Source organism: Halichoerus grypus, chromosome 5 (assembly GCF_964656455.1).
Source record: "Halichoerus grypus chromosome 5, mHalGry1.hap1.1, whole genome shotgun sequence".
Taxonomy (NCBI): domain Eukaryota; kingdom Metazoa; phylum Chordata; class Mammalia; order Carnivora; family Phocidae; genus Halichoerus; species Halichoerus grypus.
The window spans coordinates 47,645,466-47,670,880 of NC_135716.1; the positions used below are offsets into that span (position 1 = coordinate 47,645,466).

The window sequence follows — 25,415 nt, forward strand, 5'->3', positions numbered from 1 at the left end:
CTGGAGTCCCTGGATCGAGTCCCACATCGGGCTCCCTGCTCGGCAGGGAGTCTGCTTCTCCCTCTGACCCTCCCCCCTCTCATGTGCTCTCTCTCATTCTCTCTCTCTCAAATAAATAAATAAAATCTTTAAAAAAAAAAAAAAAAAAAAAGAAGTCATCCCTTTGTGTTATACTAAAGCAACAAGTTTAAGTTAGAGAACACGTATCACTGAGTGTACATGAAAACTTTCCAAGGTCTTAATAAACACAAATAGTTTTAGGGGCGCCTGGGTGGCTCAGATGGTTGGGCGTCTGTCTTCGGCTCAGGTCGTGATCCCAGGGTCCTGGGATCGGGCCCTGCATCGGGCTCCCTGCTCAGTGGGGGGCCTGCTTCTCCCTCTCCCTCTGCTTCTCCCTCTCCCTCTGCTTCTCCCCCTACTCATGTTCTCTCTCTCTCTCCGTATGTCTGTGTAAATAAAAAAAAAATCTTAAAAAAAAAAAAACACGGATAGTTTTAAAAGAATCAATTTCAAGATCCACATCTTACTTAGGTACTCTTTCTTAAAACTGATATCCTAAGTACACCCACAGACCACAAGTTTCTCTTTCTTATCTCGCCTTTCACGATGGCTTTTTGCCTGTTTTGCAAAAAAAAAAAAAAAAAAAAAAAAAAGGCCTACTTCTAACCCATCCCAATATTACTATGATGCATTTGGCCTGGAGTGCAAAAGCTCTTGCAACCCCAAACACAAGAACAATTGTCAAATATGGTTTTGTTTTTTTTTTTGCTTATATCCCTGATTGAATTTCAAGAAAAGAGGACTACTGTGTTAATACTATTTTTTTCATCAGCTCTTTTTTTAAATGAGTGTTCTCTATGCTCTTATCAAAAAAATTAAAACAGGAACAAATGTCATTCTAACGAGTTTTTTATTCTTCCATAGATACATAAACAAAGTTTAAAAGCCTCACTCATCTCAATAATAGAGTTTCAGTAAGACTTTCCTTCTATTTTTCTTTACCAAAGTTTATTAAATGTTTACATATTTATGTAAAATATGGTTCATCAAGGAATTATGAGGAATAATTCTTTTAAAATTACAGTTAGTAATATGAACAAGAAATATCAAATATCACTCAAATGAAGCATAGTTACATAAGTATATCCCTTGCTTCTCTCTTCTACCTTCATTTGTTTATCTCATGAAAATACATGTTTCTTCTTCTCTATTTGCCTTTTGTCATTCAGTCACAAAATTACTTCAAGAAAAAATACATTCATAGCTTCTGCATATAGGTAGGTGAGAGAAAAGATGGACAAGGATTACTCTATATGAGAAGCAGGGAAAAAAGAAAAGATGAAATAACTTGAAAGGAGCAGTTAGGGGTGCCTGGGTGGCTCAGATGGTTAAGCGTCTGCCATCGGCTCAGGTCATGACCCCAGGGTCCTGGGATCGAGCCCCACGTCTGGCTCCTGGCTCAGCGAGGAGCCTGCTTCTCCCTCTGCCTCTCCCCCTGCTCATGCTCTCTCTCTCTCTGTATCTCAAAAGAATAAATCTTTAAAAATTAAAAAAAAGGAGCATTTAATAGTGTAGGATCTATAAAGAGGGTGAAAAAACTTAATCTCTTCCCTGTATATACCTCTTCATGGTTCCATCTCTATCACCATTTTTTTCCTCATTTAATCCAAAAAGCAAACCACTTGGATCCCCTGTTATAAATGAGTATGCTGATGCCCAACTACACAACTTGGTGAAAAGGATGCGTCAAAGAACAATGCTCTACAAGAAAAAGTTGGCAGAAGGAGATATATCCTCACCTGAAACCAGCCCCCAAACTGGTAAGCATTGTTATCTCAAAGTACTGGAAAAAAGGAAGTTATGAGGGGACATGTAATGTCTTAGTTTGGGTTCTCCCAAAAGCTGACCCTGAGACAATGATTTAGGTGCAAATAGTTTATATTGAGGGTGATCCAGGAAGGTGAGAGCCGACAAGATGGAGACAGGAGTTAAGACAATAAAGATGTATTAATGAGAGGGCTTCTTCTGTGGGCCCTCAGACTTGATCCAGCTAACAAACTGTGTGGATCACACTTAAGAATTCTCCTGAGAAACCTCCCCACTGTTTCCCACGATGGTTGCATCAATTAACATTTCCACCAACAGTGTACAAGAATACCCTTTTCTCCACATCTTTGCCAACACTTGCTATTTCTTGTCTTCTTGATACTAGCCATTTTGACTGGTGTGAGGTGATATCTCATTGTGGTTTTGATTTGCATTTCCCTGATGCTGAGTGATGTGGAGCATCTTTTCATGTGCCTGTTGACCATTTATATGTCTTCTTTGGAAAAATTGTCTATTTAAGTCTTCTGCCCATTTTTTATGGATTGTTTGTTTTTTTGGTGTTGAGTTGTGTAAGTTCTTTATGTATTTTGGAGGAAGTGGCGGGGTATCAATCCACCAAATCCTGTTTTCCATTAGTTAAGGGTTACTGTTGGGGCATGTTGCTAACTCTCCAGTACTTTAAGCAAGCCATCTGAGAAAAAATGCTGAGGGGGACAGACACAGGGAGCCCTCTGCACAGGACTTTTAGACCCATGGTATACGAGCAAAGCAACAGCAATATCTGCTATGGCAAGTTTTATTGTAAATATTAATTAAGAATACCCCTGATAGGGGCACCTGGGTGGCTAGTTGATTAATATCGTGTGCCTTCAGCTCAGGTCATGATCCCAGGGTCCTGGGATCAAGCCCTGCATTGGGCTCCCTGCTCAGCAGAGAGTCTGCTTCTCCCTCTCCCGCTCCCCCTGTTTGTGGGCATGTGCGTGCTCTCTCTCTCTCTCTCTCTGTCAAATAAACAAAATCTTAAAAACAAAATACCCCTGATATACAAAGCACTTATTATAAAAATACAAGAACACTACCTGAATACACAACATAGCAAGGAACATCACCAAACTAATCACATGGCAGAGTGGGGCAATTATCAGCCTCCCTAATAATTACAGAAATGTGTTTATGAAAAATTAATAAGTGCAATAAAGCAGAGCACAAAAGTGATATATATTATGATTACATCTTTGTAAAAACATTTACATATGTATAGATAAAAATAGAAGAAAGTTTGGTTGTTTAATAACAGTTAAAAATCAAACTGTTAATTATAAAGGATAGAGGTGAGGGTTGCCTTATAATTCTGTATAAGATAAGTTGGATTTTCAAAATAAACTGTGTATTATATAGTAGTTTCTCTTTTAAAAGAAGAGGCTATAATAAATCAGTTATTATATTTTGATAAAGATAAGTTGAAAAAAATATTTCGAGCTTTATCCATAACTTGAAAGATCTGTGTGAGACTAGAGAAGCATGAAACTAAAACCTGTGGCATGATGTATATTTGTAATGTTTCTTTTCAATGTAAATCAAAGGACTGCCTTTATTCATGCTACAGAATTTGTAAGAATTAAGCTTGTATTTAAAATATCCTCTTTGTGGGGTGCCTGGCTGGCTCAGTCAGTAGAGCATCTTGGGGTTGTGAGTTTGAACCCCACCTTGGGTGTAGAGATTTTTTTTTTTTTTTTTTTGAGAGAGACGGACGGAAAGAGAGTACACACAAGCTGGGGGAGAGGTAGAGAGAGAGGGAGAGAGAGAAGCAGACTCCCCGCTGAGCAGGGAACCTGATGTGGGGCTCAATCCCAGGACCCTGGACCTGAGCCGAAGGCAGATGCTTAACCAACTGAGCCACTCAGGCACCCTTAGAGATTACTTTAAATTAATTAATTAAAATATCCTATTTGTTTTTTTTTTTTTCTATTTAATTTTTTTTTATTGTTATGTTAATCCCCATACATTACATCATTAGTTTTAGATATAGTGTTCCATGATTAAAATATCCTATTTGTAACACCTTTGGGATAATTTACTAGGAAGCTTTAAATCTGCTGTTTATTTCCAAATTTCAGTGTTTTCATTACCTGGATATTGTCATTAATGTCACTATTTTCAATGTCATAACATGCCTTATCTACCTATATTGAGAAGGGGAGATTCTGAAATGTTCTGACTTCAAGAAATCCAAGTTTTTCTCATTAACCTAACCTAAGCTCTTAAAAATGTGTTCTTTTTTCTTCCCTATAAAGCAAAGCCCACAGCTGTACCATCAACACAAGAAAGCAATGCTAAGCTAAAAGAAGAACATTACTATCACATATTGTGCTTTAAATTCCAGAAGATGCCTCTGACAGAGTACCTAAAACGAATTAGACTTCCAAGAAGCATAGATCCATACACAGGTACCATCAAAGGGTTGACTATCCCAGTGGGAGGGCTAGCTATTACCAAGAACCCCTGGAACCCAAAGTCACAGATGGCTTCCACTTCTCCCTAGCCCACATTCTGAATCTATCTAGAAAGCAGAATTTAAACTATATTAAATATGCAATGGATTGTTTGCCCCTCTTGAAGGCAAGAGGTAAAATATTCCTGCCTGTTTTTAAAGGGCATGCCAGTATAATGTGGAATAAAGTAAATGTATAATCATCAAAATAGATAAGTGATTGATAGATGATAGATAGATAGATGATAGATAGATAGATAGATAGATAGATAGATAGATAAAAATAAATAAGAGGCAGTCCAGTCTATGCTGCCTGTAATTACTTTTGAAAAGAAAGCCCCAAAGCATTCAGTGATACGTACACTGACACCCTTCCCCCAAAAAGTCATTATGAAGTATCTGTCTTCTTCCATGCCTTCACATTGTTAATTATTCTAACTGAACAGATCCCTTCCTATGGCCTCCCTTGGGCAGAAGAAAGCAATGTGTGAAAGGACATGGATTGCCTGAATGGGCTGATTCTCTGACCTCTCCAGGTCAGCTATACTCTTTCAGCAAAATGTGGCTTTTTGTCAACCTGTCTGGGTGATCCTGCAGCTTAACTACTGATGCACAAAAGACCTGCTGCTGCAGTTATCCAAACAGGGCATCTCTGACCTCCCTGGGTCTCTTCTTCCTTGATCCGTATAGCACAGTTACCTGTGGGGACAGACTCAGAATGGCCACTTCTCGGCAAGAGGAGAAGGCCTCTCTCCAATATCAGAAGAGCTGATAAGATCACTCAACATCCCTTGTAAAGCCCAGTGCTTTCCACTGTAGAGTCATAATTGCACTGAATTTTAATAGACCCTCTTATAGCAATTTGCTTATCTCCAGAGGACAGAGCTCCAACGTTACCAAACTAAGCAAGAGAATTATTTTAATGCTTGTAACATGCCATTTGGATTTTTCTAGATCGACTCTATCTCCTGTGGCTCTTGCTTGTCACCATTGCCTATAACTGGAACTGCTGGCTTATACCACTGCGCCTCATCTTTCCATATCAAACACCGGACAACACACACTATTGGTTTATTGCAGACCTCATATGTGATATCATCTACCTTTGCGATATGCTATTAATCCAGCCCAGACTCCAGTTTATAAAAGGAGGAGACATAATCGTAAGTGGGGCTGGGGAAAAGCAAAAACTGACAAATATCAGATTGGACTACAAAAATAGATTTACAACACTGTTTATTTAATGTCTGACTGGCTATCTCTGCCTGTATGAGTCTTTAACCTCTGGAAACCACCAGTATAGTAATACTAGTAATAACAACAACAACAACCACCACCACTGAGCACACACTATGTGCAGGCGACCATGCATCTCCCTGTGCTTTAGTCTCCTCATCTTAAAAATAGTAATAACAATAGTACCTTCACAGTGTTGATGGAAAGACTAAATGAACTGATGCCTAGAACTGTGTTGAGTGCCTAATGAGTGCATATTAAATGTTAGCTATCATTATTATTTCACTTAATTTCTTTACAATGCCTCACTTAATCCTTTCAATCACCCTATAAGAAAGATATTATTATGAACCCCATATACAGAAGAGGAAACTGAGGCTTGGAGAGGGTAGGCGAGATGCTCAAGGCACAAAGCTAGACAGCAGCTAAGGCAGGATTCAAATCCAGACCTTGACTCCAACACCCATGCTCATTCCAACTACACCATGTTGGTTCATGTTGGCTAGTTTTTCAGAATTTGATAATATGTGAGCATAGAAAGATAAAACCAGGTCTGAAATATCAAAACCATATACATATTTTTTCTAAATAATGTAAAAATATATATATAAACTATGTATGCAAAAAAAATAATTTAATAAATATTTCTCTAGTAATCACACCTCAAATAGTCTATGAGGCAGTTGTTTCCCACCACCTTGCAATCTGCCATTCACCTCAATATTTTTTTAGAATAAGGCAGGTATTATATCATTCATAAGAGTCTATTCAACTTCCTCAGGAGACAACCTGGTATTGAGAGAAAGCACTGGGCTATAAGATTTTTAGGACACAGCTGTACCTTATTTATCATTGTATAGTCAGCACTGAGCACAGGACCTGTACACGGTACAGAAAACAAGTCCAAGTTCTTAGGTCTTGACACTTTGGGAAAACCTAACTTAAAAAGAAAAGAAAAGCTGTCATGACCCTTTTAATCAGTGTAGATTCACTGCACTGTCCAATATAGTGGCCCCACTAGAGAGATGTATCCAAATTTAAATTTTAATTAATATTAAATAACATTAAAAGTTCATGTTTCTCAGCCACACTATCAATATTTCCAGTGCCCAATAATCACATTTGGGTAGAGGCTACCATATCAGAGAGCATAGAATATTTCCACCATTGCAAAATGTGCTATTAGATAGTGCTATAACAATGAGCCATCAAGATTTTCACTGAGACAGCCAAACCATAAGAAGGAAGCCACACACCCTGCAGACAGGTGCAAATCACAAGCACATAAAACACCCCTGTGGTTTTGTGGTTTTTTTAAATTAATATGGTATCTACTGGCCTCTCTTCTATTCACTCTTCCCCTATCCAGGTTTATCCCATCCCAATTCTCACCATCAAATGCACTGGCCTACCTCAGAAACTACCATTTTTACCCTTAGGAGAAATTATTTTCTCCTAGATTTATTTTCAGTGTTGAGAGAATTTCATAAGCAACCCAGTCAATCTAACAGAAGAATATGTTTTCACGAGCACATACCCAAATCTTAAAGCTTCTACTCCTCAGCCCTTCCCCCACTAACTAGAAGGATGCTTCCTTTCCAACTGATGTCCACTGTAATATCCTTGTCACAATCTCAGTGGGAACTGCACAGAACAGACCCTCCAATGGATCTGTCACAGTAGGAAGAACAGACTGAGGGAATACATGGCACCTTGGGTTCATACATATTTTTGAAGAATAAAGGTGGGTTCCTTCATCTCCCGAATATTTTCTTTTGAATCTCCAGATAATCTTAAATTATCAAAAAGCTGAAAGGAGTAGTTTTGGTTATTGTTTTCTTTTAGAAAAAAAATTATTCGCTGAAGAAATCTTATTATTTGAAAGCTTTCCTAGAAAGAAATTCTAAAGGCAACAGCTATAGCTGTAGCAAGAATCTATTCAAAATATTCCTTATGTGGACTTCAGAGTACTAGTCAGCTTACCAGTACTATCCTGAGAGCTCACTGGCAGCTTGATGAATGATGATGATGGTATACAAATAAGAAGTAAACAACCCACAAAAAAAGAGCACTAATTTCAACCTCCATTAGATGCACAAGGGGGGAGAAAATCAATGTTTGACAAATGGAAAATGACAAAATCAGTAAGGGGAGACTTATTTTCAATTTTCTAAGAGGGCTTTACACACAATGGAGTGTTAAAAACAAGAAAAATAACCAATAAAAACACACTCAACGGGCTCTATTTAAAAGACATTATCACAAACTACAAATACAGAGCAGGAACTAATTGCTTTGTTTGTTCAAAAGAAGTTTAATTGTTTCTCTAATTTAGAATAGGTAGTGTTAGCCTTTGAAACTTGATTACATTTTGTTAAGAAGACTATGCAAGTCAAGTACCCAAACTGAAGATCTGACTACATTTAGCTATCTATGCTACTTTTGGTATACCGCCAAATTGTTCATTCACTCATTCATTCATTCAACAAACATTTATTAAATATCTACAGTTGCCAGGTATTTCAGGGCTGGAGGATGGAAATATTAATTCCCCCAAGGCCTTGGAAAAAAGACAAGTAACAAAAGTGCAAAAGGCCACAAGAGAGGAAATTAGGAGGGTTTTGCACAATATTTATTTGCAATATCCTTCTTCTGAAGATGATGCTACACAAATAGAGAATAGAATTTTGTATCAAAGACCAATAAAAGCGTCTCTTATCTATAATTTCCTTTATAGACAGCAAAAATAGAGCTGAAAATGACAATGAGGATTACTGAGATATGAGACTCATACCCACAACACTGCTAAACCTACCCATCACAACGATTCATGGAAATGCTCAGTGCCACCTAGTGACAATGTCAATCAGACCTAATGTTATAGTCAACCACTTTTGGCACTTAGTCTTCTCAGTTACTGTTTATAACCTGACCTGAAGAAAATTAACTACTCCCTTCTCCATGCTTTGTACACTTTATTCATACTTCTGTTATTTAATTGTTAAATAAAAATGAGGCTAATTAAGATGTAGTAGAAACAAACAGACCAGGGTCAAATTCCATCTCTGAAATTTACTAATAGCATTACTTGAAGAAAATAAATTCACCTTTTCATTAAATACTATCTTTTCATCCATAAGATGGGAATTATAGTACCCACCTCATAAACCTATTGTGAAGATTAAATAAGAAAATGTGTATACCTAAGGCCAGAATCTGGAATCTAGAAGACATACAGTAAGTTGTTGAATGAATCAAATGAATGAATATCCACACATTTAACTTCCCTTAATGTCTCCTATTTGCATCTGTAGCTCTCTTTCTTACCTGATAATAAGTTTCTTGAGTGTAAGGACAGTATCCAATTCATTCCCTCTCTATCTTAGGAACTCAGAGAGTATATTCAAGAAATGTTTGAAGGAGTGAATAAATGGCAATCTTGGTTCAAGGATCTTCTTTCCTTGAATAATTATTTAATCTGCATTGTAGTTGTTTCAGATGATATTATTTTTATCCATTTGTTCTATATGAAATTATGGAGTTTCTATGAATTATTTATCAGAAGAGGTAAATACAATTGTACCTCGGTAGAGCTTCTTCAAAAACTATCTTTTGGAAAAGGATTTAGGTGCAGTCAGCATATGCTTTCTAAAGTAAGCTTCCCCTGAAGAAAGGTTGCCTACAAAATGATGAGGCTTAAAAAGAGAAAGAAAATTAAATAGGGTAATATTTTTTAAATAAGTGCCTAATTGTTACCGCTAAGCATGCTGGTTGTCATAAAACTAATGATGCCAAATTGATTTAGTGCTCCAAAGAAGAGAGATTTTAGAATCACTATATCACATTTTCATCTAATCAAAAAGTTGTTGCTTCATTTACATTTGTTCAATCATAGGATCATAGACAAGCCTGAAAGTAAAGGGATAAAAGTGCTAAAAACATTCTTCCAGGGTTGGAGGAGAGAGTGGTATTTTAACTTTGTAGCACTTGAAATGTATCTGTCAGTCCCAGATAAGCTTTGAAGGAGCTGACTGATTTTACTCAAGCTTGGTACATGATTCAAGTTAAACTTCTATCTATGTCTACCTGTGGCTCAGTAAGCCATTGAGTTTCACAGTAAAATCATTAAATGAGCATGTCTTATATATCTTCTAATATATTTCTATAAGACTTAGTATATATGTTTGGGTAAAAATTATAGCCAAAAACAGGTGGGGGGAGCAGGAATTGGGGAGTTGGCTAACCAGTATTTAACACAGCTCGGCAGTAGTTTAAAACTTCTGAACTTGGATAGTCTGGATGATAATTGTTAGAAGACACTGCTTCCATGTGTCCAAGTTATAATACTTCGGCTAACTCATTAATAGCACAAAGACAGTTCCTCCCTTCCTATAACTAAAATTTAAGAATGTAAATCCAATAACAGCATTAATTCTTTTAGGTCTGAATGGTAACAAATGCCTCTTAATCACTTATCACATATTTATTGGGCACCTACTATGTGTTAGATATTGCTTGCATTAGAAACTGGAAAAACTAGACAAAGATATGGAACTTACCCAAGTAATTCAGCATATGAAAGACAGACAAAAGAAAAATGGTGAGGTTTGTAATGGGAGTCATGACAGAGGTAAGCCTTAAAGATTATGAGGCACAGGGAAAACCATGTGAAGGAGAGGACACCTGGTCCAAATCTTGATGAATGAATTTCGGTTATCTGCACACCTCCACCCCCACAAAAAAAGGAACAAAACATATGTTCCAAGCTCTGAAAACAGCATAGGCAAAGTCATGAAAGTGAGAAACTCTGATGCTGAATAAAGTGGATGTGGGATGCTGCAGGAGGTGAGTGAGACAGAGAAAGTAGAGCCTTTGTAGACCATGAAAGGGAGCTTGTATTTTTTTTAAGTCATGTGGAGTCAGAGGATTTCACATAAATGGTGATTGTTAAGTAATCTGATTTAGCATGATCATCTAGCTGCCATTGTAGAATGGATCAAGGGGAACAAGACTTAAGGCAAAGAGACCCATGCCAAAAGGAGAGAATGGACATGAGGAAATTGTACTATATGCTGGCTAATTGCACATAATAATAAAAAAATAATAATAAAGTTGTAGGAAGAAGAATCAGTAGACTGGGTTGCTGGTTGGATGAGGGCTGAGGGAGAATGAGTGGTCTAGGATCACTGACCAGTATAGATGAGGATGCTCATAGGATTCCTCAAGAGGAGGAACAGTGGGGGGTGGGAAGATGGTTAGGCTAATGGGGAATGGAGAATGATGATGAATTCAGGTTTGGTGTAGGTTAAACTTGAGATAAGAATTGCTAAGTGAAGACAATAGGCAGTTGCTTGTCCAGTTCAACAGCTTCAGAAAGTGACATTAGATGGCAGTAGATATTTGAAACCATATAAGTGAATGAAATTTTCTAGGAAGCAAGTATGAAGAGGAAGAGAAGAGAGCTGAGTCCTGGGGAATGTTGACATTTAATTGGCTAACCCTAGAATCAAAAAGGACACCAAAAAGTTAGAACTGAAGAAGTAAATCAAAGATAGCATTTCAGAGTCTAAGAAAGAAAAAGTTTCAAGAACAAATATCCCCCCAAATGTCAAATGCTTCAAAAAATTTTATTTATCTCTCAATTCCTTTATCTATTCATCTACTCAATAAGTATTTATTGGGTTCCTAATATATTCTAACCACTAACTATGCACAGTTGCTAAACAGAGTCAACTCTGTCCTCCTAACTCTCAGAAATAGACAGACATTTGGGAGTTATCCAAGGTTACCCAATATGTATAGGTGAACTCCAACCTCCCATTTCAAGATAGATAACCATTTAATGGAATAAACTGAATTTAAATAAGTGAGTCAAGAAATATACGTGTGATTTCAAAACATGGTGAATGCCATCAAAGAATGCTAAGTACTATAAAGGATTCCTTGGGTGTGATCATGAGGAGGTTGTTTGTGGCTTTCACATTGGTAGTCTTAATGGAATAAGAAAAGTGAGCAAAGGTCAAATTGCCACTAAATTGCCATGGGTTAAGGAATAAATATGAGAGAAGGATGCAGAATAAAGCAATGTAGGCAACTATCTTAAGAAGCTTGAGTATGACAAACAATAGATCAATAGCAAAAAGAGAACAAACGACAAGGAAGATTTTATTCTGTTTAAAGAGATGAGAGTATAGAGCATATTTATTGGCTGAAGTTACAAGGAACCAGTAGAGAGAAATAACTACAAATATTTATTCAAGTGAGAAAATAATTGATGAAATTGGGTAAAATTAATATAAAATATAAATGTAACATTTCAGGTGGATTCAAATGAGTTAAAGAGACACTACAGGAGTTCTATAAAGTTTCAGGTAGGTGACTGACAGTTTCAAAATTGTTCAAATAATCCATTACCATTTTGATTTTAAGTCCTATTTATAAATTTCTTTTTTTTTAAATTTGCTTCCTTTTTGAATCATAGCCTTTGTAACAAAGTATACAGATGAAGTTCTGTCAGGCAAAGGCAAGCCTGAAGTTTTTGTTTCTCAATAATTACATGATATACTTCCATGAATGTGCAAATGTGGAATTCAATACATAGATCTTTATCAAGCACAACAAAATGTTAGTGCCCACATTTAAATTCTGATTAAAATGTCAGTAAAGGAGTATGGACTATTCTTTATCTTGTCCATACAGAATGCTAGCCTCCAATTCATATAGCATGATGATGTAAAGTCTATCAAATTTTTTCTACTCATTTCTTTCTTGTTCATATAAACAAAATAAAAAACAAAAAGGAAGCAATTATTTAAATAACATGGCACCTTTCTTTCCTCAAATAACAATATAATTGTATGTTTTTTTCACTCATAATTATTTATACCCAAGTACTTTATTGTCTTTTATTTGTTCCTCCTAACTCTCAGAAATAGACATTTGGGAGTTATCCAAAGTTACCCAATATGTATAAGTGAACTCAAACCTCCCATTTCAAGAACAACACTTTTGTGGCCTCATATTTTGTGTAATAATACAAAGCTGTGGTTAGGTGCCAAATTGTCCCCATTGGTGATCTATGGTGATTAAAATCTCTTTCAATTTGTTTTTATCTCCAACTAATTTTCATTGTAAAAAATTGTCACATATTTGGCATATTCATAATCTACATTACTTTGATGAACTCCACAAGAGGATGACTATTCTTTTTAAGTGTCACATATTCCAAATTCTTAATCACTTTCTTGAATTTGAATTAAGTGCAAATTAACTCATGTATTTAATTTGGATTTATAAATGTAAAATTTTACATTTATTTAATTGTGGTCACTCCTTTTGAATTCCCTTAGCACATCCTGCTTCTCTATAGCATTGTATTATAGCTATTTTTGTGTTTCATTATTCCACTATTAGATTGCTAACTTCTTGTGGACTGAAACAATATTTTACTCCTATTTCAACTGCAACGTGTTTTGCAAAGTGCCTTGTACAGAGTTCAGTATTGGTCAGTTCTTACTCAATTCAATTTTCTACAATTCTATGAGAAATAAATCATCTTTATCTAACAAATAACACATTAATGTGTTAATATCAAACATGACTAATGACTGCATGGAGAATTCAAGTGGGCAGTTGAGCAATTAGATAGACTACAAGTAAAAAGACCACAATTCTGACACATTAGTTCTAATAAATTTATTTTAAAGATTAAATAAAAGTTATTATGATTTGAGCCAGAAAACATGGGTACTGCAATAGCACTAGAAAAGTCAACAGTTCCATACTCCTGCTCTCTTACTTATAAGACATTATTTTAGTAACCGCTCTGTATACCTCTTAACTTGTTACAAATCTCAATATCTGTAAGGTAAAATTAATAAGGTTTGAGGATATGATGTAATTTATAAACCAATACTTTCAGTAAAGAATTTGTTTATAATAGCCAATATGGTTAATTCAAACTGGAAGTTTCATTTCTTTTCAATAGCATGAAGATACTGTGAAATGCTGGTACGTAATTAATTACCTCAACTTTCCCTTTTAATATGTATGTCCTTACAGAAAGCTCTTAACTGCTCTTAAATGTCTTAAATGTTTTTTAAATGTACTCTATGTTTCAAAACCATGGCTTCAATACCATGTAAAAATTAATGAATATGAATAAATGAATGAAAATGAATAATTATCTTATATAAAAGAATTTCTTACTGTCATCCCTGCAATCAAGAAAGTTTGCAAGTGATGTTGTCATTTCACAACTACCAGGGTAACAGAAAACCAGTATAATTAAATACATGACAAATTTTAAATTTTTTTTTTAGCTATAATAGTACTTTTAATACCTTCTCCTATTGGAGTTACTGATTAATTGTAAATGAGACTGATTCCTTTCCTCTCTCTTAGCCTGCACAGTGTCTAATAGATAGATTTCATAGCAGTTTATTGTTAGCACCATCCCAAATGAAGAGCAGTCAAAAGAATTGAGGCATCTGGGTGAACCACCAACAATATAATCAGCCCTGAATACTGGAGAATAGGCTGAAACATAAAAATATACAACTGCGGGGTGCCTGGGTGGCTCAGTCAGTTAAGCAGTTAAGTGTCTGCCTTCCACTCAGTTCATGATCCCAGGGTCCTGGGATGAGCCATACATCGGGCTCCCTTCTCCATGGGAAGCCTGCTTCTCCTTCTCCCTCTACCTGCCGCTCTCCCTGCTTGTGTGTGTTCTCTCTCTCTCTCTCTGTCAAATCAATAAATAAAATCTTTTATATTATATATATACAATTGCAATTAATGTGCAATGGTCTCAAATAAAATCAAGAGTAGACTTGACTTTCAGTCCAAGAGCCCCACATTTAAAATACTATTAAAATGTATTTTAACATTAGTAGCCATGCCATCTCTGAAGTATATGTGACACTCAAAAAAATTGCAGAAAATGCAGCACCTAAAGAGAGCTCAGATGCATGAAGATAGGAAATGAAACACATTGGAAGTAGCCTACAAAATAGTTTTCTTATTTTCATGGTGTGAATATACCTTTCAGTGGCACCAGACATACTAACTGAAGGCAATTTTATATTAAACAACAAATAATTCATGGTGCCTGCTCAGCTTATATATACAATGGTATGAATCAATCCGTGTCCAAAAAAGCACATAAACACAATATGATTGTGAATGTGTTTTTCCAACAGTTGGATGTTGCATCAGTAATGCCATTTGATGTTTTCTACCTCTTCTTTGGGTTTAATCCAATATTTAGGACAAATAGGATATTAAAGGTAAGATAACTATATTTAATTTTCTTTTTATAGTAACGAAAATCTTGAAATGATTTAAAATGTCCTAAAAGTATATTTTTAATTTTTCCCAAACTGTCCATTTTTTTCCTTCATCAATTCTATGAATTTTTTAAAAAAGGAAAAACATCATTGTTTCTACTGATGGAAGTTGCTCTTGATTGTTTTATTCTATATCTCACAAGAGATATTTTTATAACCTAAAATAGGAATGCCTTTATACTTCTAAATACAACTATAATTACAAATGAATCTTTCATAATCTTTCATAATCGTATTCTTTCCCATTTGTCCTTTTTCATCAGACAGTCACTGAATGCCCGGAACACAAGCAGCAAAACGAGAGTTAGATTAGATTACCTCTAAGTTATCTTACTCATCTAAAATTCTATAATTCTAAAAAAAAAAAAGCTGCAAACACTTTTACATAACAAAATTATTTACATATTTGGATACAACTCAAATATCCACCAACAGGGAACTAGTTAAACAAATTGCAGGACATCTATATAATAGAATACTTTGTAACACAAGAAATTAATAAATAAGAAGGAAGTTTTCTATGAACTTAAACAGGAAGATCTTTAAATAAATTGCTAATTTAAAAAAAGCTAATTACAGAATAGTTTATAGAATGGTACTAACTTTTGTATAACACAAAGGGAAAAATATTCCATTTCTTTGTATTTACATAAACAGTGGAAAATTATCAAAAAATTATAATAAAAATGGTTAACTGAGATGGGTGGGGATGGGTGACAGGAGGGAAAATCAGAATAGGGGCAGGAGTGGGAGCAAGACTTTTAAAGGCATATATTTCCTATTGTTTTTGAACTATGTGCAGGCATTACCCATTCAAAAAGATTCTAAGAAACATTTTATAACTCATAGCTTCATCAGGCACCTAAAACAAACCTGAGGAGAGTCAGAACGTGAAATTTCATGTAAATCTTTAACAATAGCAACAATAACATATTTCCAAAGACAACCTGCATAAAAGGAACACCAAAGATTTTATAAATTTTAGGTGGTTATCTCCCACACATTGGGAAGACAACACAACATAACCCGGGGACACAGTAAAACCTGACAACAGCAAAAATAGCAGCAACCAAAAAAAAAAAAAGCAGCAACTGCTCTTCATTGGATACATACGGGGGGAGCGGGTGGGGAGGCTGCATACTTTGTTAAACTTAATATTCATAATTTCATTTATTCCTTCAAATAACTTCATTTTAGAGATGAGGAAAATGAGAACAGGATAGAAAAATATGCATTCTATCACATATTTTTCTGACTCCAAATTCTTTACTGTAATCAAATTGGCAAATAAACCTCAAGCTGAAGGGGGCTTTCCTTCCATTACCATTGTTTTTTCAAGTTGAAAGGGACCTTACCCTATATTTTCACATATTTAAGACAACTCTAGAGACTTCTGGTTTGACCTTGGAATGTGGGTCTAGATTGGAGCAGAACTTAACTTCCCAGGCAGCTTAGCAGGTAAGCCATCCCTCATCAAATTTATAGTCTCACATGAAAGTGTCCAGAGGTTCCTGCTCAGAGATAACCAACTTTCCAGGAAGACTCAGGTTCCTATAGATTTGGGAGTTTGTCTGGCATTATAATAAAAACTTACAAAACGCCAACTCTTCACACCTCCTCTCTATATCTCTAAGGTGTCCAAAGACTCTCTATATTCAGTAGCTTTTTTTGAATATAGAATGTCCTGAAAATCAACATTGGTCTTGTTTTCATAGCCCCATAGTCCAGTCACTTCACATATAAGTGTGTTATTTTAATGCACAGTTCTGTAGGAAAATTTTCATTTATCTGTCTCCAAATTATATATGAGAAAATAAATTAAAAGTATAAATTTGCTCTACAGTGAACACTTAAGCTAAACTTAAAAACACCTTTGTGCAAATTTCTAATAAGAGTACAATAAGGGGCACCTGGGTGTCTCAGTCAGCTAAGCATCCGACTCTTGGTTTTGGCTCAGGTCATGATCTCATGAGTCAGGAGATCGAGCCCCATGTCGGGCTCCTCGCTCAGCGGGGATTCTGCTTGAGATTCTCTCCCTCTGCTCTTCCCCCACTCATGCTCGATCTCTCTATCTAAAATAAATAGATAAATCTTTTTTTTTAAAGCACATAAACAAGTTACCACAAATTGAAATTATCTCAATCTGAACATTTGAGGGATTTTTCCTACTTAGGAATTCTGGAAAATAAATCATTTGTGTATATTTCTAGGTAAATAGCGATTACTATTATATGTTTTTTAATTCCAAATATTCTATTATAGTCATATTTACAGTGGATGAATTTTGAACTTAATAAACTGTGAACTAAATAATCTTCAATAGTCCTTTCTGTCTGTAAGATTCTTTGAGTCTAAGCACATTAAATAATTAAATGCACTAACTCTTGTATGGATACAACTCCTTTAGGAGGCATTTTCTCTTACTGTTCTCATTTTACAGATGAGGAAGTCAAGGTACAGAAATATTTAGTGACTTTTCCAATTAGTAAAAGGCAGAGGTGAGATTGGTGTTTGGCTCTGGATTTCGTGCTCTTACTCTCGCCTTATACTGCATATAGTAATAAAAGAGAAAGTGGGGGTAGGAGTGCATGTAGGTTGTATGAGCCAAAATAGAAGTAGATGTAAGCAGGAAAAGCCCTTGAGGGAAATAGCAGCTCTGGATTAGATGCATATAAACTCATTGTATCTCTTTGAACAATGTCAAGAAGAGCTAACTAATGCTCATATTACCGGACTTTAAATTTTGTTGAAATAAATACACATTTAATGCAACTCACTTAAAAATGAAGCTAGTGTTGAACAACAGGACTTAACGCGTATTTATAACTTCAATGGGTTATATCATACTTTTCCTATTTTACTTATGTCTTGGTTAGAGTGCGATTTTAATTATTGGAAAATAGGGTCCTACTAGATGCTTTAAAAAGAAAAAGGGAAGAAATGTGTTTAGGCTTGATTTTCGACAAGCATTACAAATAAGACTATAACTAGAGAATAGAGATAAAATAAAACAAAAAGCACTGGGAGTTTGGCACCATTCTAAAATGTACTGGCCAGAAGAAAATATGACTAAACAGACCTTAGTTTGCTTGTTTTAGAGACTTATGAATTGAATTATTTTCAGTAACAAATAAAATTTATTTTACATAGTTTTATTTAAATAAATGTATTTAAAACTAACACACTTTTGGATTTCTTCTGTTTGTTTTCTACATAGTACACTTCATTTTTTGAGTTTAATCATCAACTAGAGTCTCTAATGGACAAAGCATATATCTACAGGTAAAGTAAACTCAGTATAGTTCCAGGGGTGACAGAGAAAGCAATGGCACAACAGTTTAGCCAGATTTGAGAAGACTATGATCTCCCTGCCGAAGAAAACAGAATAATCTCAGAATTTTGGCTATATAAAATAAAGGGTTATGTTCTAAAACAGACTTGAATATTTTGAAGTGAGATTAAGGCATGAAAATCATATTAGATTTTAAAAGAATACAGAACTAAAAATGGAATGTATTACCTGTTCTAGTCAGAACAAGTACAGATAAGTGTGCTCCTTCACAAGTTGACTTTGCTTCTCTCTCATGACAGTTCATTCTAATCCGAATTTCATTCATTTGCTCTCCTGAACTTCACTTGCACAGAGACTTCTAGTCACTATTAATCGTAGCATAAAGTCCCATGAGCTTTTCAGAGATATCCAGTTAAATCAGTGTAGCGTATTTTATGGCACTCAAAGTGGAGAGGTGACCCCTGGGGCATGTCTTTCAGGGGGCTGATTCATACCATCTGTGAAAAGAGAGGAAGGTTTTTTTTTTACACTCTGTCAGTCCCAGTCAAGACACTGCAGTTAGAAAACATGCAATGGCACCATCATTTTATACTGTACTAATGAGAGTTAACAGTTCACAAATTTAAAGCAAGGAGGTTCAGTGGAGACTTTAAGGAAAAGGAAATGTTAAAATAGGCTGTATTCCAGAAACAACATGACTCCTTACTTTGCATTTATTCTACTTGGCAGAGTCATTCGAACAACTGGATACTTGCTGTTTACTCTGCACATTAATGCCTGTATTTATTACTGGGTTTCTGACTATGAAGGAATTGGAACTACTAAATGGGTGTATAATGGTGAAGGAAACAAGTAAGTTTTAATTTGAAGGAAATTTTATGGATTCTTCTTAACTTTCTGTTTCAGTGTATGAATTTTCTTAAGCCAGTGTTTTTGAAACTGTAACTCACAACCCATTAATGGCCAGTAAAAACTTTTTAGTAGATCAGTAAGTGAAAGAGAGTAAAGTAGAAGAGAATAGAATAGAAAATATCAGTCTGTCATACCTAGTAGATGTGTGTGTGTGTGTGTGTGTGTGTGTGTGTATATCCTGGGTTGACCTGAGAAATGCATTTCTTGCTCTGGATTATGATCAAAAATGTTTGAAAGCCTCTGCTTTAGACAACTGAGTGGTAAGGTAACTTTTAATAACTCCAATGCTGATTGTTAGTAATGAACAATGTTAATTATTTGGAGGGCAGGTGCAGTAGCTAATTAGTTTACCACTGAAGGATTTTATGGGTTTATGAGTCAGCTATAACCACTAACTCAATTAAACACTTACAGAGTAACAAGGATCATAAATTAAACTTGACAATTAGATATGCAAGTATCACAGGAATAAAAGAAATCATTTGAAAAATTTAGGGCAGTAGAATTATGACTAAATAATAGCAACTGGGTTATTTAATAGTGAGATTTCCTTTTGGTAAATACAAGAGCCTGGCATAAAGTAGACTCCCCTAACTTTCTGCTCCAATGAAATGACATTGAGCATATTATAAGGCAATGTCCTTAATGGAAAAGGGCAGGTCCCAGCATGACTTTGAAGAGCAACTCACAGCAGCCTTGGGAAGGAGAGCAATTATAGGACAAAGCAAAGAGAATGAAAATACCTCACAAAATTACACACTACCTAGAGAGAGCAGGATGTGTGTGAGGGATTATAACAACATTTTTTGAACTTTTAACCAGAACTGCTTTTAGAAATTTGAAGTCAGAAGACCTACTGATTGGGAAAACATACACATATACACACACACACACAGAATATCTATTCCTGGAAAGTTTATAACCAAATCTGTAAATAATTCCTTTTAGAATGTGTATTAACTTAAGTATATATTTAATTTAGTATAAATAACTAATTGATATAGAAAACTGAGTAAGGCACCAACTATATTAAATAATGCCTAAAAGTGAGCATGTAATCGAACATCATTAGATGCCTCAGTCTGATAACTATTCTTATCATATTAGCAAAATAATAGGGTTGCATCAAAATGCCTTCCAGAAAAAGTGGAGCAACTTCTCTGTTCACACCTGGATGCCTCTCTGCGGCATTTCTGGACAATATATCTTGTTCCCAGGGCCCAGAACATTGCTAACTATATAAAAAAAAACAATATATGTTACGTACTCAAAGAAGGCAGGAAGGAAGAGAGCGAGGGAGTAAGGAAAAAAGGAAGAAATGATCAGATCTGTGTTATAACAAGAAAAAAAGAAATCAGCTTCAACCCCTAAGAAACTTAAGCTAAAGTGTGCTAATATTTTAGACTTCTAATTCCCACTCTAGCGCAGACCAGATATCCAAAGTGCCCTGACTCTAAAGTACAAAATAAATTACTTTTAATTTTTGTCATAAAATTACTTGTTATACATTTCTAAGTAAACTACAATAAAATAGTTTTCAATGATAACTGAATTCTCTAGAAAGTAAAAAGAGACTTCAAAGTCTAAAAAAAAAATGTGTATACTAAAGCTGGAACAGAGTGGTGAGATAGCCACTAAGGAACAGAAGTAAAGAAGATAACTTCTTACTCAGCAGGAGGGAAAAAAACAGAATGAGAAAACTAAAATTAAAAAAAAAATACTAAACCAGTCCAAAAAAACAAAAAAAAAAAAGAAAAAAAGAAAAAACAAAGAAAGGAAGTTGTAGGGAGAAATATAGAAAATAGAAAAGCAGAGAGGCAAGACAAATTGAAAGCACAAAATAAGATAGTAGAAACAACTTAAAAATATATCAATAAGTACAATTAATTAATATGGACTATATTCGCCAATTTAAAGAGATTGTCAATATTAGTCAAAATAAACTTTAAAACAAAAATTATTGTAGGTAAAAAGAAGATCACCATATAATGGTAAAAGTTTCAATTCACCATCAATATATCCTAATTCTAAATGTGTATGCACTAATAAAATACTTAAAATAAATCAGAGAAAGTCATAAAGCAAAAATTAATAAAAGGAAGAGAAATTGACAAATATACCATCAAAGTGTGAGATATCAACACACAACTATTGATTGACCAAGCCACTTAGTAGAGATATAAAAGATTTGAGAACGCAATAACAAACTTGATTTTTTTTGTTTCTAGTTTCTAGTTTTTATTTAAATTTTTATTTAAATTCTAGTTAGTTCACATATAGTGTTATATTAGTATCAGGAGTAGAGTTTAGTGATTCATCACTTACATATAACACCCAGTGCTCATCACAACAAGTGTCCTCCTTAATACTCATCACACATTTAACCCATCCCCTTGCCTACCTCCCCCCGTTTATTCTCTATAGTTAAGCGTATCTTTTATGGTTTGCCTCCCTCTCTTTTTTTCCCCCTATGTTCATCTATTTTGTTTCTTAAATTCCACATATGAGTGAAGTCATATGGCATTTGTCTTTTCTGACTGACTTATTTTGCTTAGCATAATACACTAGCTCCATCCACATCACTGCAAATGGCAAGATTTCATTCTTTTTCATGACGGAGTAATATTCATATGTATTCATATAATATTCATATATATATAGTAGTTAAGGTTAATTGTTATATATATGTATGTATATATAACATTTCTTCTTCATCCATCTATCAGTTAATGGACATCCGGGCTCTTCCCGTAATTTGGCTATTGTTGATAATGCTGCTGTAAAAATATAAACATTGGGGTGCACATGCCCCTTTGAATCATTATTTTTGTAAACTTTGGGTAATACCTGGTAATGCAATTGCTAGATCAAAGTGTAGTTCTATATTTAGCTTTTTGAGGAGCCTCCATGCTGTTTTCCAGAGTGGCTGCACCAGTTTGCATTCCCACCAACAGTGTAAAAGGTTTCTTCGCAACCTCACCAACATCCGTTGTTTCTTGTGTTGTTAATTTTAGCCATTCTGACAGATGGTATCTCATTGTAGTTTTTATTCATATTTCCCTGATGATGAGTGATGTTGAGCGTCTTTTCACGTGTCTGTTGGCCATCTGGATGTCTTCTTTGGAAAAACGTCTATTCATGTCTTCTGCCCATTTCTTAAATGGATTATTTGTTTTTTGGGTGTCGAGTTTGATAAGTTCTTTATAGAATTTAGATACTAACCCTTTATCAGATATGTAATTTGCAAATATCTTTTCCCATTCCAAAGCTTGCCTTTTAGTTTTGTTGATTGTTTCAGAAGCTTTTTTAAACAAGCTTGATTTAATAGATAAAAATAGTACCTTGCACCCAAGAATTAGAAGCCACCCACTCTTTTTAATCACTCATGGAAAATTACAAAAAGTGGTCATTTTCTTGCCAAAAGGCAAGTTTCAATACATTTCACAGAATTGGTATTATACAGCCCACATTCTCTGATTATAAAGATAAGAATTACTCCATGGCTCTGCTCTGCTCATTGAGATAGAAGGGCTCTCATTCAAAACCTAAGCTCTGGGGCGCCTGGGTGGCTCAGTCTGTTAAGCAACTGCCTTGGGCTCAAATCATGATCCCAGGGTCCTGGGATCGAGTCCCACATTGGGCTCCCTGCTCAGCGGGGAGCCTGCTTCTCCCTCTCCCTCTGCCTGCCACTCCCCCTGCTGTGCTCTCTCTCTCTCTCACTCTCTCTCTGGCAAATAAATAAATAAAGTATTAAAAAAAAAACTTAAGCTCCAATAACCCTATTACCAGCTGTCAGGGGCACAGGTTGCTATTCTTACAAAGAAATTGCATTTATATATATATTACATATGTTTTATATATATTAAGCAGCATTTTTATATATTTTTAAGATAATTTGCATATGACAGTTATTAATATACTAACTTTTCCTCAAAGTTTTTAAACACCACCTTCTATTACTATGCCCCTTCTATTACTTCATATTACTCTTTGACCTCATAAGCCCAAAGCATTTTTTACTTAACCCTCTTTTTTCAATCATATGCTTAATAATATCAATAAAGAGTCATCGTTCCTTTGACTCTTTATGGCCCATAGCTTCTCTAAGTTCTGTCTTTCTGCTCACTCTTACTCTGTATTCCTTCACAGAGGGGTCTGCAGTACCCAAGAGCAGAGTCCTATCCGTCCCTGTAGAAAGGCTTACCTAGTCGAGCCCCACCGTTGGGCGCCACCTGCCGGAGTCCAGCTCCAGCCAGGGTGGGTCTCTCGTAGGAAAGGACAGTGTTGGCGAATGAGGAGACACAGACACAGGATCAGGTTGCAAGCATCTCCTCCTGACAGCTTCGGAGGAACTTTATTTATATGTTAGGATATTTTGTTTTTCCAAATCTTAGATCATTTTCTGGATTACAGCCATAGCCTTCTTTCATTTTTCCTTTGTAATGATTAACATGACCTTTATTGATTTCTGCTTATTGGCTTTCGCTAAAACTAAAAAACAGTATGCAAAGAGAAAGGTGGTAGACAGAGCGTGACTGTCTTGTTATTTTGTTCTATAGAAACTAATTCTTAGTGGAATTAGTTTCATTATGATTGCTTAGATAGGCGTAACTAAGATGAGTAGTCACTTTATCATGAAAACCCAGAAATATTCCCACAATTATAAAGATTGCCATAAACAAAATGAAAGAGAATAGCAGGAGCCAGCCCAGAAATATTCCCACAATTATAAAGATTGCCATAAACAAAATGAAAGAGAATAGCAGGAGCTGGCTGTGGAGTCTCCTGTTTTCAGGATCGTCCCCCATACTTGGACTTTGTCAAACAGCATGAGTAGCTTGGCTCGCGCCAGATGCAGTCTTCCTGTGTTCTTATATCAATAAGTCTAGGTATGCATAACCATTCACTTATTCTTTCATATCATTCAACAAATTTTTTTAAAGATTTCATTTATTTATTCATGAGAGACAGAGAGAGGCAGAGGCAGAGGGAGAAGCAGGCTCCTCGTGGAGCAGGGAGCCCAATGCGGGACTCGATCCCAGGACCCTGGGATCATGACTTGAGCCAAAGGCAGACGCTTAACCGACTGAGACACCCAGGCGTCCCTCATTCAACAAATATTATAAACTCTTATTGTGCTAGGTCCATAAATACCTGTCTTTGTGGAACTTACCTTCTACTGAGACCATTCTCCCTCATACCAAGTACCTCCAGTGATAAATTTATAGAAATGTGGGACTAAGGTGGATAGCAGTAGTTAAGAAGGTCCACACACAAAGTATTAAATTAGATACTTTTAAAAGTTGCATGTCCCACTATACATCCACCACAATGGCTGAAAATTAAAAAGACTGAAAATATCAAGTGTTAGGGTAGGAACATGAAGCAACTGGAACTCTCATACATTGTTGGAGGGAATGCAAAATGACAACCATTTTAGGAAAAGATCTGACAGTTTCTTTTACAATTAAACATACAACTTACATGTTGTATGTAAGTGATAAATCACTATATTCTACACCTGAAACTAATTTTCACTGTATGTTAACTAACTGGAATTTAAATAAAAACTTGAAGAAAAAAAAACATGTACCTTACAAACAAAAATTCAAGCCTAAATATTTACCCAAGAAAAGTAAAAACACATGTCCATTAAAAACTTATGTAAGTACATTCAAGAATGTTTATTCATAACAACCAAAAACTCAAGACAGCCTAGGTGTTCATACATAGGAGAATAAACAAACTGTGCTATATTCATGCAATGGATTCTACTAAGCAATAAAAAGGCAAGAACTGTTGATATACACAACAACATGAATAAATTTCAAAATAATTATTCTGCGTGAAAGACATTTTACAGAAAAGTGTACATATGGTATGATTTCATTTATGTGAAATTCTAAAACAGGCAAAACTCATCTCTGGTAGAAAACATTAGAAGAGTGTTTGCCTCAGGGAAAAAGAATGAGGGAAATTTCTAGAGAGAAAGAAATGTTCTCTATCCAGATAAGTGTTTGGGTTACACAGATATATACATTTGTCAAAATTCATCAAATAATATACTTAAGATTTGTGCTTTTATTGTATTTTCAAAATTTAAAAATAACTCTATACAGGGGCTCCTGGGAGGCTCAGTCGTTAAGTGTCTGTCTTCTGCTCAGGTCATGATCCCAGGGTCCTGGGATTGAGCCCCACATTGGGCTCCCTGCTTAGCGGGGAGCCTCCTTCTCCCTCTCCCACTCCCCCTGATCATGTTCCGGCTCTTGCTGTCTCTCTCTCTCTGTCAAAAAAATAAATAAAATCTTTAAAA

General features: G+C 35.4%; 1 protein-coding gene across 1 annotated transcript in view; it reads left to right on the forward strand.

Moving 5' to 3' along the window:
- Positions 1 to 25,415, forward strand: part of CNGB3 (cyclic nucleotide gated channel subunit beta 3) — a 136,537-nt gene that overhangs the window by 57,959 nt on the left and 53,163 nt on the right. The window contains exons 4-10 of the mRNA XM_078071673.1: positions 1,666 to 1,820; positions 4,122 to 4,274; positions 5,273 to 5,481; positions 11,875 to 11,925; positions 14,752 to 14,838; positions 18,116 to 18,180; positions 18,920 to 19,042. Of these exons, the coding sequence (XP_077927799.1) occupies positions 1,666 to 1,820; positions 4,122 to 4,274; positions 5,273 to 5,481; positions 11,875 to 11,925; positions 14,752 to 14,838; positions 18,116 to 18,180; positions 18,920 to 19,042 (843 nt within the window). The remainder of the gene's footprint in view (positions 1 to 1,665; positions 1,821 to 4,121; positions 4,275 to 5,272; positions 5,482 to 11,874; positions 11,926 to 14,751; positions 14,839 to 18,115; positions 18,181 to 18,919; positions 19,043 to 25,415) is intronic.